Source organism: Ursus americanus, chromosome 14, assembly GCF_024610735.1.
Source record: "Ursus americanus isolate L20-20 chromosome 14, mUrsAme1.1.p, whole genome shotgun sequence".
NCBI classification, from domain to species: Eukaryota; Metazoa; Chordata; class Mammalia; order Carnivora; family Ursidae; genus Ursus; species Ursus americanus.
In genome coordinates this window covers 64,602,088-64,616,716 of record NC_142140.1, presented here as the reverse complement: position 1 = coordinate 64,616,716, position 14,629 = coordinate 64,602,088, and the positions used below count along the sequence as shown (strand labels likewise).

Below are 14,629 nucleotides of genomic sequence, written 5' to 3'. Positions count from 1 at the left end.
CCAACTCCGTCGCCAGCCCGCTCCGTTCCTCCAGGGTGACACACTGCCACCCGGCCTCCCGGCTCTGGCGCCAGGCTTCAAACCTGTCCTTCACCCATTGTTCAGTTTCCGGTGAGTCAAGTTCAACCCCAGGTTCAACCCCGACAGTGGCGGCCACAGACACATTCCCTCGCAGGCACCCCGGAGGAGGCGCCCGCCGCCCGCCGGCCGCCACCAGACCTACAAAGGCGGCACAGAAGGGCGTTTCTGTTCCAGAGGCTTTCGGAGGCGGGGGTGTGAGCGCCGAGACCCCTCCCCAGCGACCTGCCCACTCGGCGAAGGAGCGCCCAGCCCTCGGCGGGCGTGGCCGCCCTGGTCCAGCCCCCGCCCCGCCCACTCGCCTCCGCGCGAGCCCCCGCTCGGCCACCCCGCCGCCAGCCCCTCTCGGCGGACGCCCGGTCGCTCCCTCTCCGCGGAGCCGGGCCCCCGGCGATGCTCCGGATCCCACCTCCCCCAGGAGCTGCGCATTTCCGCGTGCCCGGGCGGCCCCGGCTCCGGCCGGCCCTCGCGGCCGCAGCCCGCGCTCCTCGTCCCCGGGAAGTTGTCTCCGGAGCCCGCGGCGCCTGGGTCTCCTCCCCCTGAGCCCCGCCCCCCCGCCCAGAGCTGGATCTGCGAGCTGCCCGGCCCGGGGGCGTCGCCGCTTGCTCCGCGAAGCCTGCGAGTCTCCGCTGCCCTGCGCGGAGCGCGCGTCCCCCGCTTGGCCGGGGACCCCCCGCGCACCCCCGAGACGGCGCGCGCCCAGAGCGCGGGAGCCCGGAGCGCCGGGCGCCTGGGACCCCGCGGAGCCACTGCCCAGCCCGCGGGGCTCGGCAGGGATGCAGGCTGCGCTGTGAGCCCGGGCGCCAAGGCCATGTCCGGCGCCCGCTGCCGGACCCTGTACCCCTTCTCCGGGGAGCGCCACGGCCAGGGGCTGCGCTTCGCCGCGGGCGAGCTGATCACGCTGCTGCAGGTCCCGGACGGCGGCTGGTGGGAAGGCGAGAAGGAGGACGGGCTCCGCGGCTGGTTCCCGGCAAGCTACGTGCAGTTGCTGGAGGTAAGGGGCGAGGGCCGGGGGCCGGAAGACCCGGGGCTGCGGTGCTCGGCGCGCCCGCGTACCTGTTGCCCGCACCGGGGATGCCGGAGCCGCCCCTGTCCGAGGGGCGCCGCGGGGCTGGCCGGGGGCAGCCGCTGCGCGCCCGATCCTGCGGACGGCGGAGGCAGCGGGCGCCCCTCCGGGCTGGGCAGCGCAGCGAGCGCCCCCGGAGCGCCCCCCGTGCGGGGCCTCCCGAGCACATCGTGGCCGCCCTGAGAAGGAGAACTTGTTGCCTGTGTGAGTTCGGGAGCGGGCGAGCGGACGGGCGGACGGGCGCGCTCCCGACGGTGGCAGGGGCCGGCGGAGGGCTGCGGAGCCTGGCGGTCTAGGGAAGACGCGCAGCGGATCGGGATCGGAAAAGTGGCATCACTCCGGTCCCGGAGCCTGCCGACCCGTGGACGGTCGTGCTGCCCCGGGTCAGGCTGCCCGGCCGCCTCGGAGCCGCCCACTTGCTGGTCAGCTGAGCCTGGCTGGCCACCAGCCCGAGCCGCCCGCCAGATCCAGGGGTGCCGCAGCGCCCCTCCCCTGGTCCAGCGTCCCCAGGCTAAGGTCCAGAGCCTGAGAGTGGCCTGTTCCTGGGGTTCTGGCCTGCCCCCAGGACTGCACAGGACCTGCTGAGCCAAGTCGGCTGGCTGTTTATTGTCTGGGTGACAGTTGGGAGGCCTCCCTGTCCTCTAATCGCTGAGCTCATGGTCACAGCCGGAGTGGGCTCCGAAGTTTCCAAAGTCCTTTGGTGGGGGCGGGGAGGGGGGAGGGAGGAGTGACCTGGCCTTTCGTAAAAAGCTGCCTAACCCCAGGCTTGTTGTACAGACTTCAGTGGGCAGTGACCCCCAACTGTGTAAGTAAGTATATGTCAAAGGTTCTGCAGAAACACCTCCCCAATCAGGGAGTCTGATTTTATTTATAATTTGACCCCGACCTACTTCACAAAGAACAGAGTAACAAGTTTGGAGAGAAATTGCTGGGTGGGACTCAAAGAAAAAAAAAAAAAAGGACAGAAAGAAAGAATGATAGATGGATGGGGCTAAATGATTATGGGTGAGTTTGGTGAGAAATATCCCGTGGAAATATTACCAGAATGAGAGCCTGGCCTCCTGGAGGTACAAAATCCCTCCCCAAATGGGTTGGTAGCATTCGAGCCAAATTTAGGCTGAAAGATTTCCTGGCCTGGCAGAAGAGTAGGTTCCAGAACCCTCGTGGTTCTGTGTTTTGAGAAACCTGTGTGCCTGGGACAGGCTCAGGTGTGCCCCTCAGCTTCCCCGGTTCCTTTCCCGGGATTCAGGTGGGAAAGAAAGCAAGTGTGTCCCTTCTTGGGAAGACCTGAAGCCTCCTGGTTCCTGGCTCAGAAGCCCTGGGACAGACTCCTGTTTCAGAGTTCCTCTGGTGGCCACACTTTTTCCAGGAAATCCTGATGTGGAAATCTGGCTGTTGGATGTCTGTCCGGTGAGGAGCGTCCCTGGCTGGTTGCAGCCAGCTGTGTTTTGGGTGGGGGCGAGGCTGGGGGTGGGGGTGTTGGTAGGCTGCGCTGGCAAGCAAGGACCGGCTCTGTTTTTTCCTTCGGGAAAGGGAGGGTGAACCAGACCCAGGAGACATGCAGAGTGATCTCCTGGGACAGTCTTGGGTAGATCAGTCCCGGCCCGTGTTGCCTACAAGCTTTGGAAATCTCTGGTGCTTGGTGAGGGGCTTTTAGACCAACCCCCCATGGTGACGTGCCCAGAAGTGCCCGTCTGTGGGAGCACCACTGCTGGGAGGGGCTTCCATTTCTTGAGCACCTACTAGGCGCCGGTCCCCCTGACAGCTGTGTGAAGGGGGAGGCCCCATCCCCATTTCTCAGGCAAGCACGAGAGGTGAAGGCACTTGCCCTGGGGGTGATCTTGCATATTGGCCCAGAGGCTCCGATGGCTGAATTACCCCGTGACTGCGTCTGTTTTAAATAGGGCAGTGTGGGCTCAAGTGCTGAAAAGCAGGAGGGAAGGATCTGGATCCTTGAGGGAAAGGGGAAGGCAGGCCTCCAGGTCAGCGAGCTGGTGACAGCACCCCTAAGGGGAGGCTGCGCACGGGGCTACGGTGAGGGCAGCTGCTCCTTCCCGCCCGGAGCATCCCTCCTGCTAACCCTTAAGTTTGCTGCTGTCACAGGGAGGCTGCTGGCTTTCCCGCAAGTGGAGGCATGGGTGCACCTGAGCCCTGGGACTTTTCAGGTCAAGGCAGGTGCAGTTTCCCGAGGAAGGATTGCAGATCAGGCCGTCTGTGTCTGGGAACCTGGTTGCTGAGCAGGCTGGACCCCCAGGCTGAGGGCTTGGAGGCTGGTGGGTAGAGTCCCTTGGGATGAGGTGAGTCCTCGAAGCCAGACTTGGTTAGGCGACAGTGCAGAGCTCCCAAGGGAGTCTCTGTCGGCAGATTGGCCCCTGTATGAAGTCATGAGTCTGGAGAAGCCCTGGCCAGGTGTTCATCAAGGCCGGAAGTTGGTGCCGCAGCTGGGAGGCTGGGCAAGGGGCCCGGAGTTGGACAAGCTCATGGGATGTTGGCCAGCAGGTGCCTGGCCCTGAGCCGGCTGGGGGCGTGGAGATCAGAAGGCCAGGGGAGGGGCGCCTGGGTGGCGCAGTCGTTAAGCGTCTGCCTTTGGCTCAGGGCGTGATCCCGGCGTTCTGGGATCGAGCCCCACATCAGGCTCCTCCGCTAAGAGCCTGCTTCTTCCTCTCCCACTCCCCCTGCTTGTGTTCCCTCTCTCGCTGGCTGTCTCTCTCTGTAAAATAAATAAATAAAATCTTAAAAAAAAAAAAAGGCCAGGGGAGCTGTTGGGGAGACAGGTCCAGGCAGAAGGGACGGCACCAGCCTCCTGGGGGAAGAGTGTGATGCTGGGGACACAGCTGGGCGCGGGGGACCTTTGGCTCTCTGGTGGAAAGAGGGATCCCCATATTGGCGGAAGGGTATTACGGGTCGAGAGCAGCGTATGCAAAATGGGCGCTCCCCGAGGATTTCTTTCTTGTTCCTCCGAAGAAAGGGGAACTGAGAGGCCCTGGCTTTGCAAAAAGTGTACCCCACGGAGGCAGCTGGGAGCTAACTCGAACAGGGCTCAGAGATCTGCCTGGGAGGCCAGCCAGCCCTGGGGGAGGGGCCAGCTCGGGGTCCTGGCTCCCCGGGGGAGTGTCTTGGGTCAGGCCGCCAAGGAAATGGTAGAAGGGTGCAGCATAGCCTTGGCTTCCAGAAAGCGGCCTCCAGGAAACCGTCAGCCCAAGTGGAGAAGGGGGGCGGGTGTGGGGGGACCCTGGTGGGGCCAAGGGCTGGCCGCAAGGATCTGGGCTCCTCAGAGGAGGGAACCCAATGGCTGGGCATGTCCGGTGGGCAGAAGGCCAGGAATTCCCGTGACCTGCTCTTAACCTTGAATGGAGAAAATAAATTCGGGACGTGGAAGATACTGGAAGGCATCTGCAGAAACCCCTCAGAGCTTTTGGGAAATACTAATTCTGGGGCTAAATAAGATGGGAATGCAAACACAGCATAGCTTTCTTCGACTGAGGTGCTGTTCTTAGAAGTCACCATCTGGCTGTGGGGTGTAGACCTCGGAAGCGCTAACAATGGGACCCTGTTTGCCAGCAGAATTAGGTGGCTGCAGGGGGTCACCCTTGAACCCCATCTCCTTCTCTTCACCTTCTGTCCTCCCATTTTGGGTTCACGTGGTATCCAGCCGGAACCTTCAAGGTGTGGGTGTGAGAAAGAGAAATGAGGAGATGCGGTGATGGGGAGCTGGGGAGCTGGGCTGGGTTGTGGGTAATTGAGGAACGATGGTTTATCCATTGCTGTGGAACCCCAAGACTTGGGCCACCCCAAGACTTCGTGTTGCAAAACACCCGTTTACTCTTCCCTCGCACGTCACTCTGAGTCGACAGGGCTCCACTGGGTGGTTCTTCTGCTGGTCTGTCTTGGCGTCTGTCGTGTATTTGCAGTCAGATGGTGGGGGGGTGGGGGGGCTGGGAACTCCAAAATGGCGTCTTCACTCCCATGTCTGGTGCCTTGATGTTCTTCCAAGGGGGCCTTTCTCTCCGCATGGTGTCTTATCCTCCAGGGCCCTTCCACATGGCCTTTGTCTTTCGCGGGGAGTTGGAGTCTTTCCACGGTGGCTGGCTTCCAAGAATGCAAACTGCAAATTGCCAGGCCTTCTCAGGGCTCGGGCTCACAACAGGCACATCCCTTCTGGACCATGTTATTGGTAAAGTGAGTCACAGGACCAGTTGGGATTCTGTGTGGGAGGGAGGTGCCTACAGGTGTGGATACAGGTGTGGAAGCAGGTGCATTGAGGGCCCTTTTGCAGACCGGCAGCTCTGGAAGGGTAAGGAGAACACATCTGGGACAGTGATCCATTAAAGAGGGACAGTGCCAGCCCAGACTGATGAGAGAGAGAGAGAGAGAGAGAGAGAGAGAGAGAGAGAGAGCCCCCAGAAGGAGGTAAAGGGCAGGAGACTTGGCTGTGGTTCTGCTAGAAAATTCTCCATTGCCATCCCCAGAGGAGATTCTCTCTCTCTCTCTTTTTTTTAAAGACGCCAGGGATTTCTTCATAAAGGCCACCTGATACATGTTGCAGCCGCATTGGAAACCAGATTTTCCTGTCCCTAAAGCCTGGGTCTGTCCACTGGGCCATTGGTATGGCAGTCCAGGCTTCTCGGGTGTGGGGGTGCTCTTTGGAGCTGGTGATTAATAGACACAGTGTATCCGAGCTGTCTGATATCTAGTAGCTGCTTGCTACGTTACACAGATTGAGCCTTGGATTCTGGACCGTGAGAATTACAGAAAGGTGGGTGTGACCGTGTCCCTCACTGCAGGATTTTTTCTTAAGGTAGTTTTCAGCTCTGTTCTTAAAGCTGTAATGAGGGCTGGGGCTCCCAGAGGATGTGACCATGACCGAAGAGACCCAACGGGCTTGCTGCTGTCGTCACTCGGTCATCCCGCCCTTTGATTTGGGGGCCGCGCCCCGCATTTGCAGCTCCTGCTGTTTGAAAATCTACCTTCAGCTCACCCCTCTGCCCGCCTCCGCGTGGGAGGGCGTCGCGTCTCTGGTCAAGTGGCCACCCCACAGGACTTCAAAGCAGTGGGCAGGGCTTACGGATTCTGTGGATTCAGGGCATCCTCACAAAAGTTCCCTTAGCAACAAGTCGGCAGGAATCCCTGACATGTGTTCACCACCACGTGAATCTCTGCCCATCGCCACCTAGAAACATGAATGAGATGCTGACCTTCTTGGGCTCTCTCAGCCTGGAAAAAAAAACCCCCAGCTTTCATCCGACGGGCTGATTGACCTCATCTGCGAGCACGGGTGCCGGTCCCCACTTGCCCGGAGAAAGGAGAGGTTTGGTAGACCAGGAAGCCCTGTATCTGTGGGAGGCGTGGGGATTTTTGTGCGGCCGCTTCGGGGGACATGGTTCTCGCAGTCGGCTCCCTGATTACTCACAGCGGCAAGGCAGCCCACGGCAGGCTTTCTAACACAATGCCAGGACCGATCCCCCCCCCCCTTGTGCTTAATTGCAAAATTAGTATATTCCTCTCTCCCTGCAATGGTGAGACTTGTGGGGTGGTGTTTACACCTGGAGAGAAGTGGAAATGGTGGCCGGCGGGGGGTGGGGTGGGGTGGGTGTCTGGCTTGTCCTTTGGTGACATCACGGAGGGGTAAGTGCAACAGGTGTATGGACTTGTGAGGGGTTTTGGGGGGTTCCTGGGGACTCACTGCCTCCTCCCTGCACACTTCGCGTCTCCCCTGTCTACTGTCTGATAAAGATGTGTTTTATTAGGTGACCCTTCCTGGTTGACTGTATTTGCTTTACTTCTTGAGCTGGTAGCTAGACTCAGTCCCCAGGGACTTTTGTCTTTTGTCCAGACTAAGCTCATAATCTCTCTGTCCCCTTGGATGCCTTCTACCCCCACCTGCCAAACCACAGTGAAACCACTATCTCTCTATCCCCCACCTGGCCTGCCACTCTCCCCCTTAACCTTTTCTTCTCTCTCTCTGTCTTTTTTAAAGATTTTATTTATTTATTTGAGAACGAGAGCAGGAGAGAGAGAGAGCATGAGCAGGGTGGAGGGCTGTAGAGGGAGAGGGAGAAGCAGGCTCCCCGCTGAGCAGGGAGCCCGATGTGGGACTCGATCCCAGGACCCTGAGATCGTGACCTGAGCCGAAGGCAGATGCTTCACCGACTGAACCCCCAGGCATCCCTGACCTCCTCTTCTCCTGTTCATTGGGTTAGCAAGCCTTGTCTGCTCTCCCTTCGAAACATTTCTCAGAGCCTTCCCCTTCTGCACTTGTGCTGGCATCCTTTATCTGTAAAGGGCTAGGAAACATTTTCGGTTTTGCGGGCCAAGAGGCAAAGTGGAGTTACAGCCGCGTCGCTGGGATTTGCGGAGCGCCAGAGGCGGTGAGAAGCCAGGAAAGTGCCCCATATGGGCTCTGTCACAACTACTCAGCTCTGTCGTCGGAGTGTGAAGCCGCCATAGATGATCCGAGAACCGATGGGTGTGGTTGAGTTCCAATAAAACTTTATTTATAGATACCGAGATCTGACTTCGTTACAGTTTTCCTGGGCCCTTGCGGTGTTCTTCATCTTTGGCTTCGTCTTCAATCGTTTAAAGATGTAAAAGGCATTCTTAGCTATGGGCTGGATGTAGTTTAGAAGTTCAGAAGTCGATCACTCATTCATTCAACAAACCCTGAGTGTCTGGGAGGGGATGTGCGTTCTTTGGTAAGTGCCTGAGGGGAAGTAGTGACAGACACAGCAAAGAAGCTTACACTTCGTTGGGGAGAGGGTACACACACACACAAAAGAGATAATTTTCAAGTACCGTGAGGCCAATAAAACAGGGTGTTGTGCTGGAGTGGGGTGTGGGGTGCAGGAGGGGGTTCAATAAGACCCTCGGGGAAGCTTCTCGGAGTCGGTGATACCTGAGCAGAGATCTTATGATACAGAGCCATGTATCTGGGGAGAAGTGATTTGAAGCAGAGGGCATCACGAATGCAAATACCCTGAAGAGTGGTGTTTGTGTGATATATTTGCAAGAACCAGAATGTTCTAGAATGGTTGGAAAGCAGGGAACAGGGGCAGGAGAGGTGGGATGGGACAGAGAGAGAGGCAGGATATTTGCATATTTGTTGTTGTGCTTCCCCCACCCCCGACTGTATACATGCATACCTATAACTTGATTTTTCTCTAAGAGTCCCTGTTCTGCCCTGTAGAAGAAATGTACTATGAAATAATTTGGAATTTCTTGCCCTTTCCCCCAGGTTTGCATTTCTGGCGTATTGACACTCCCATCATGGCTTGATTTCAAGCTTCTAAAGACTTTTAAAAATAGAACACGTTTGACATATGACATTGTGTAAAGTTAAGGCATTCAGCATGCTAATGTGATTCGTTTCTATATTGCAATAGGATTGCCATTGTAGTGATACGTTGCGGCCCCTTGCATAATTATCCGTTCTTTTTCCTGGTTGGTAGCTAGTTCTCCAAGTGCCGCAGGAACCCTGTGGTCTGATGGCAGGGGAGGGCGCGCTCTGATTTGTCTTGGAAAGCTCATCTGGGCTGTGGTGTGGAGACTGGCCGTGAAGAGGGTGGGAAGGGAAGCTAGGTGGTGGCAGTGGAGACGGTGAGAAGTGGGTGGATCTGGAGTGTATTGTACAGGTCGAGTCAAAAGCACTGGCTGGGGACGCCTGGGTGGCACAGCGGTTAAGCATCTGCCTTCGGCTCAGGGCGTGATCCCGGCGATCTGGGATCGAGCCCCACATCAGGCTCTTCTGCTATGAGCCTGCTTCTTCCTCTCCTGCTCCCCCTGCTTGTGTTCCCTCTCTCGCTGGCTGTCTCTATCTCTGTCGAATAAATAAATAAAATCTTAAAAAAAACAAAAAACAAAAAACAAAACAAAAAAAACAGAAAAGCACTGGCTGGTGAGTTGACTCGGTGGGGGGGGGGCGGTGGGCCTCATATCTTGCAGGTTGGTGGTGATACCCTTTTCCTACTGGCTTCTCCTTATCTGTGAATCGTCCGTCCGTTCTGCCACCAGAGACTTCCTTGAAAACATGAGGCAAAGGCAAATGCAAATCGGGAAAAAGTTAATATCCTTAATGCAGAAAGTGCTCTTATAAATTATTAAAACAAAAACAAAGGATCACATCCATATGAGAATGGGCAAAGACCTTGGGTGGTCACTTGATAATAAAAGGTAGGCAAAGTCATCAGCGTATTCAGTCTCCCTAGTAATCAGAGTGGCAAATTTTTAATTATTATTTAAAAAAATTTTTTGGAAAGTTTTTTTATTTTTTTAAGCCATGTCCACACCCAACATGGGGCTCGAACTCATGACCCCGAGATCAAGAGTCGCGTGCTCTTCAGATTGAGCCAGCCAGGTGCCCCGAAGAGTGGCACATTTTTAAGAAGATACTTGCTTTAATGAAAACTGTTGAAATTGAAAAAGAATGAGCATTGGCAAGGAATGGTGTGGGAAAATTGTGCTCGGCTCCCTGGGGGGTATTTTTTTTTTTTAAAAGATTTTATTTATTTATTTGTCAGAGAGAAAGAGAGCACAAGCAGGGGAGCGGCGGGCAGAGCAGGCAGAAGCAGAGGGAGAAGCAGGGTCCCCAATGAACAAGGAGCCTGATGTGGGACTGTATCCCAGGACCCGGGATCATGACCTGAGCCAAGAGCAGACGCCCAAACGCCCGAGCCACCCAAGCGTCCCTCCCTGGAGGGTAATTGGGCAATATACTTTAAAAGCCTTCACAATATACATGCCCTCTGATCTAGCAATTCCATTTCTAGAAATTGGGGCTCAGGAAGCATCTGATAGGCAAGGTGTGGGCGTCAGGAATCCCGTGGTAGCACTGTTTCTAATACTTGAGCTTAAATTGGCCACAACCTGTCCAACCAGAATGAACTGGTTAAAATAATGCTCACTTGTGCTGAGCATGAGGTCAGGCGGGCAGGAGGGACTCAATACGTATATCGAGGCTGAATTTAACGGAAGAAAGAATTTGGTCAATGATGCTAAATGTTTTGTGGAGTTAGCATACTTCAGATCTCGCCTTATGACAAGGCAAAAAGAGATGGTGTGTCCAGGAATGAATTGCTTTTTAAAAGCAGGGACTGTGTGTACCATGCCTTCTGTAAGTATCCTTTCGTGGAGAGAACAGGTTGAAGGAGTACTTGCTGGCCCAGGGCCATGTTCTTTTACATATTCTCAGTGACAGCAAGTCTTTGTCTTTTGGGGGAGGAGGGGTGGTTTTGATTTCTTTCTTTCTTTTTTTTTTTTTTTTTGGTAACAGCCAAAATTCATTTGGAGCCAAGTCTGGTCTATCTGCACGTGTGACTATCTGTCTATCACCTTGGTGCAAAAAGGATTTAGAGCAGCTTACCGAAAGGCATGCAGCACAATAAGATAAAAGGGTAAATAACACAAGGCAATCTGGAAAGGAGAAGAGGAGGGGATTGTCGGAGTGAAGTCTGAAGAGCGAAGAGGGTCGGTGAATTAAGCAACGCTGTTCGGGGTTTTCGAGAAGTCCTACCCACAGGTCATCATGCGACTGAGCAGTTCTCCATGGGGAGTCGAGGAAGGGTTCTGAGAAAGTGCTGGTTTTGCGGGCGATGTGCTGTATCAGTCAGGATGGCATAGGATGTGCTGCCATAATGAACAACCCCCAGATCTCAGTGAGTGAAACAGCCTAAGTCTGCTTCTTCCTCAGGCTGCACGTCTGTCGCAAGTTGGTTTGGGGCCACGAGACCCTCCAGGACCCGGGATGAAGGAGCCAGCACCGTCTGGAATCTTGCTGGTCCCTCACGCTTCTGCCCAGAAGTGACATCTGATACTTGTGCTTATATTTAATTGACCAAAGCACGCCTAACGTGGTAGCTGGCCGTCCCACCATGTGCTCACGAGGAGAGGAGCAACCTGCATCGATGTGGACGTGCTCTCACTCGGGGAGGGTGCCCCGGTTCTGCACTGTTTCAGGCTCAGTATTTTCTGCTTCTACCTTCCGCTGTGCTTCCCAGGACGGAATCCCGTGCTTCTGGAACAAGGTTCTCAAAATGCATTCCCTGGGTCTTGTTGGTTGCAGACCCTGCCTCTGTAGGCCTGGGAGGGGGCCTGAGGTGCTGCGTGTCTGACAGGCTCCCACGGCTGCAGGGTCTTCATCACATTGCAGACCTTATCAGGTCCCCCTAGTTCCTTAGAGCCAGGATGAGCTCTTAATCGTTCTTGCAAAGCTGCTGTCCCCTTCTCCAAGCTATCCTGCCGTGTAGCACTCTGCTGGGCACAGGAATAAATACTCTGCATTTTGAACACATGCGACTGTTTCCTGACCCCTGGACTTCCTATGATTTTTTTTTTCTTTCTTTGTGGTCAATACATCTGTCACGATTTCTGGTTCACCAAAACCCAAACATTTATATTTGAGCACCTACTATGTGCCAGCTCTCCACAGGGCTCCGTGAGCTACAGCCAAGAAAGGGAACTGAGGTTAGCGGCTCGTCTTTGGGGAGCCCTTAAGGATGTGCTGTCCCCTCCAGGGTGACGCTGGCAGGTGACCTCACACTTGTGCTGTTGGAATGAAAACCCTTCCGGGTGTTTTGCATCCGTGGGTCTGTCTCTGATGCCTTAATCCCTCCTCCCTTCTCATTTGCTTGTCAAATGCACAGAGAACTCCAGGATTAGTCAACAACAACAACAACAAAACCTAATTAGGTTGTAAAAACTCTTTAGAGATGATATTTTAAAAATTCTACAGCGAGGAGCCCTTGTCCTAATTTAATCATGACAGAGGATCCTTATTTTAGCAGGGCTCAGGGAGGAGTGTCACCGAGCCCATTTGTTTTTGATTCGTAATGTAATTTAGAAATAGAGGAAGTTTGAGTCTACTGTTCTCATTTAGCTGCAAGCCTTTGTTGTGCTCGGAGTGAAAAATAAAACTTAAGTTGCATTGTTGATCGACAAGGACCCACTCAACACGGGATCCGCTCATCTGATACTCCAGTCTAATACTTTCACGTATTTATTTATTTTTAGAGATTTTATTTTATTTTTTTTCAAGGATTTTATTTATTTATTTGACAGAGATAGACAGCGAGAGAGGGAACACAAGCAGGGGGAGTGGGAGAGGAAGAAGCAGGCTCATAGCAGGGGAGCCTGATGTGGGGCTCGATCCCACAAAGCCGGGATCACGCCCTGAGCCGAAGGCAGACGCTTAACCGCTGTGCCACCCAGGCGCCCCGAGATTTTATTTTTTTTTAAGCAGTCTTGACACGCTGCGTGGTGGGGCTCGAAGTCACAGCCCCGAGATCAAGAGTCGTGCGCGTTCCATTGACCGAGCCGGCCAGGAACCCCTCGTGTTTTCATATTACAAGGGAGGGTCTGAGTACCTGGGGCTTGTCTTCTGCTGTCAGCACACGCTGAGAACCTACCTGTACCGTGTCATTTCTGATCCAGTAGGCCTGGGGTTGGGCCCCAGACTCTAGCATTTTCTAACTAGCTCCCATGTGATGATGCCATTGGTGGTGGTATTGGTGTCGTGGGCGACAATTTGAGTAGCAAAGCGTTTTTTTTGTTAAAGATTTCATTTATTTTATTTGAGAGAGAGAGAGAGAGAGAGAGAGAGAAAGCACAAGTGGGGGTGGGAAGGGCAGAGGGAGAGGGAGAAGTAGGTTCCCCGCTGAGCAGGGAGCCTGACCCGGGGCTCAATCCAGGGATTCCAAGATCATGACCTGAGCTGAAGGTAGACGCTTAGCCTACTGAGCCACCTAGGCACCCGTTAGGGATATATATATATAGGGATATATATATTTCTTTTTTTTTTTATAATTTCTTTTTTTTTTTTTATTTTTAGCATATTCATTGCGGGGTACAACCATTACCATGATCAGTTTCAGGTCATTGCATCACTGTCCTTACCCATCAGCAGCCACACCCCATCTCCCCCTAGGCAGTTTACTTAAAGATAAAAATCTTAGGGGTGCCTGGGTGGCTCAGTTGTTAAGTGTCTGCCTTGGGCTCAGGGCATGATCCCAGAGTCCTGGGATCGAGCCCCGCATCAGGCTCCTCCGCTGGGAGCCTGCTTCTTCCTCTCCCACTCCCCCTGCTTGTGTTCCCTCTCTTGCTGGCTGTCTCTCTCTCTGTCAAATAAAGAAATAAAATCTTAAAAAAAAAAGATAAAAATCTTAAAATTATAAACGAAGGATCATGGTTTGGTCATTTCCACTAATGTAGACAAGATGCTGGGTTTGCTACCCATGAGATTTATTTGGCTTCACAAGGGGGAAAGATAATAAGAGTTTGGAGAGTGACATTCTTAGGGAATCTCTCTCTTCACCCACGCATCTCACGCCTGTGGAGTGTGGGTAACGACATTGGGGGAGAGCGTGTTCACGACTCAGGCAGCCTCCCCGCTGTGGGAGCAGGAAACTGAGTCCATGAAGTAGGACTGTCACCTTTACTGTTTCCTGCTGGAGAGAGGAAACAGGTGTTGAGGAAATGAACCTCCCTCCAGGCCGATGGGATTCCTGGGGCGCTCCTAGAGTCCCAGACTGGGAGCTCCCCTGAGTTCGTAGTATGTCGGGAGGCAGTCAGGGGTCACGCTGTTCAGGGCTGATCAGATCTGGGTTTGGGTGCATTGATTACCTGACCTTGGACCTCAGTTTCCTTATCTTTGAAATGGGGACACTGAGGCCCGCATCAGAGCATCGTTGCAAGTTAGAACTGTCTCCTTTGGGCGTAAATGCTCTGCGGACGGTGTGGTGTCCAGACAACGTCTGTGTTGGTGGCCGCTGCTGATTCCGGCTTCCCATCCGTCACCCAGAGTGCTGGCCATTAATGTTTGGTTTTTCTTTGTGAAAGAAACCTCTTGGTCGCCCTTTCTGGTGGTGACTGTGTCTTTCTGGCTTTTGGTCACTGTCACCTTAACTCATTTCATTAAAAAAAGCTTCTAAAAAAATTTATTTATTTGAGAGAGGGAGAAGGAGAAGCAGACTCCCCGCTGAGCAGGGATCCCGCCGCGGGGCTCGATCCCAGGACGCTGAGATCATGACCTGAGCTGAAGATAGACGCTTCACCGACCGAGCCACGCGGGTGCCCCTAACTCATTTTATAGCTTAGCTCCTCCAAGTCCCTTTTCGCCAGGCTTCGCATCACGAAGTTGTACTTCCCCGAGGAATCGTGGCCCTTGTAGGGAAGAATCTTTGGCTTTGTCATGATATATTTAGATCGCAGACTTAAACAGAAATTTTTATTTTGAAAGGTCTTCTGAATCTCCTCCCGTGAGGACCCTCCCTGGGTACCATAAACCTTCCTGGGTGTGACCAAGATTGGAATCTTACCTGCAGGTTGGTAATTAAGGGGGATCTTATCCTGGAGCACGTGGCAGATAAACCAGCCTGTAAACGCCGAGGATGCATTAACAGCCCCCCCCCCCCCGACTGGGCGGGTTCCTTGTCAGAGTGAGGGTAAATGCCCTGCTTTGGATATTTTAAAGTTGATGTGTTTTGTGACCTGGCGGAG

At 54.2% G+C, this 14,629-nt stretch overlaps 1 protein-coding gene across 1 annotated transcript in view; it reads left to right on the top strand.

The window, feature by feature from the left end:
* The first annotated feature begins 709 nt into the window (after positions 1 to 709).
* The window catches only part of GAS7 (growth arrest specific 7), a 200,048-nt gene continuing 186,128 nt past the window's right edge, over positions 710 to 14,629 (top strand). Inside the window, exon 1 of the mRNA XM_045797240.2 lies at positions 710 to 1,072. Coding sequence (XP_045653196.1) covers positions 890 to 1,072 — 183 coding nt within the window. The 5' untranslated portion in view covers positions 710 to 889. The remainder of the gene's footprint in view (positions 1,073 to 14,629) is intronic.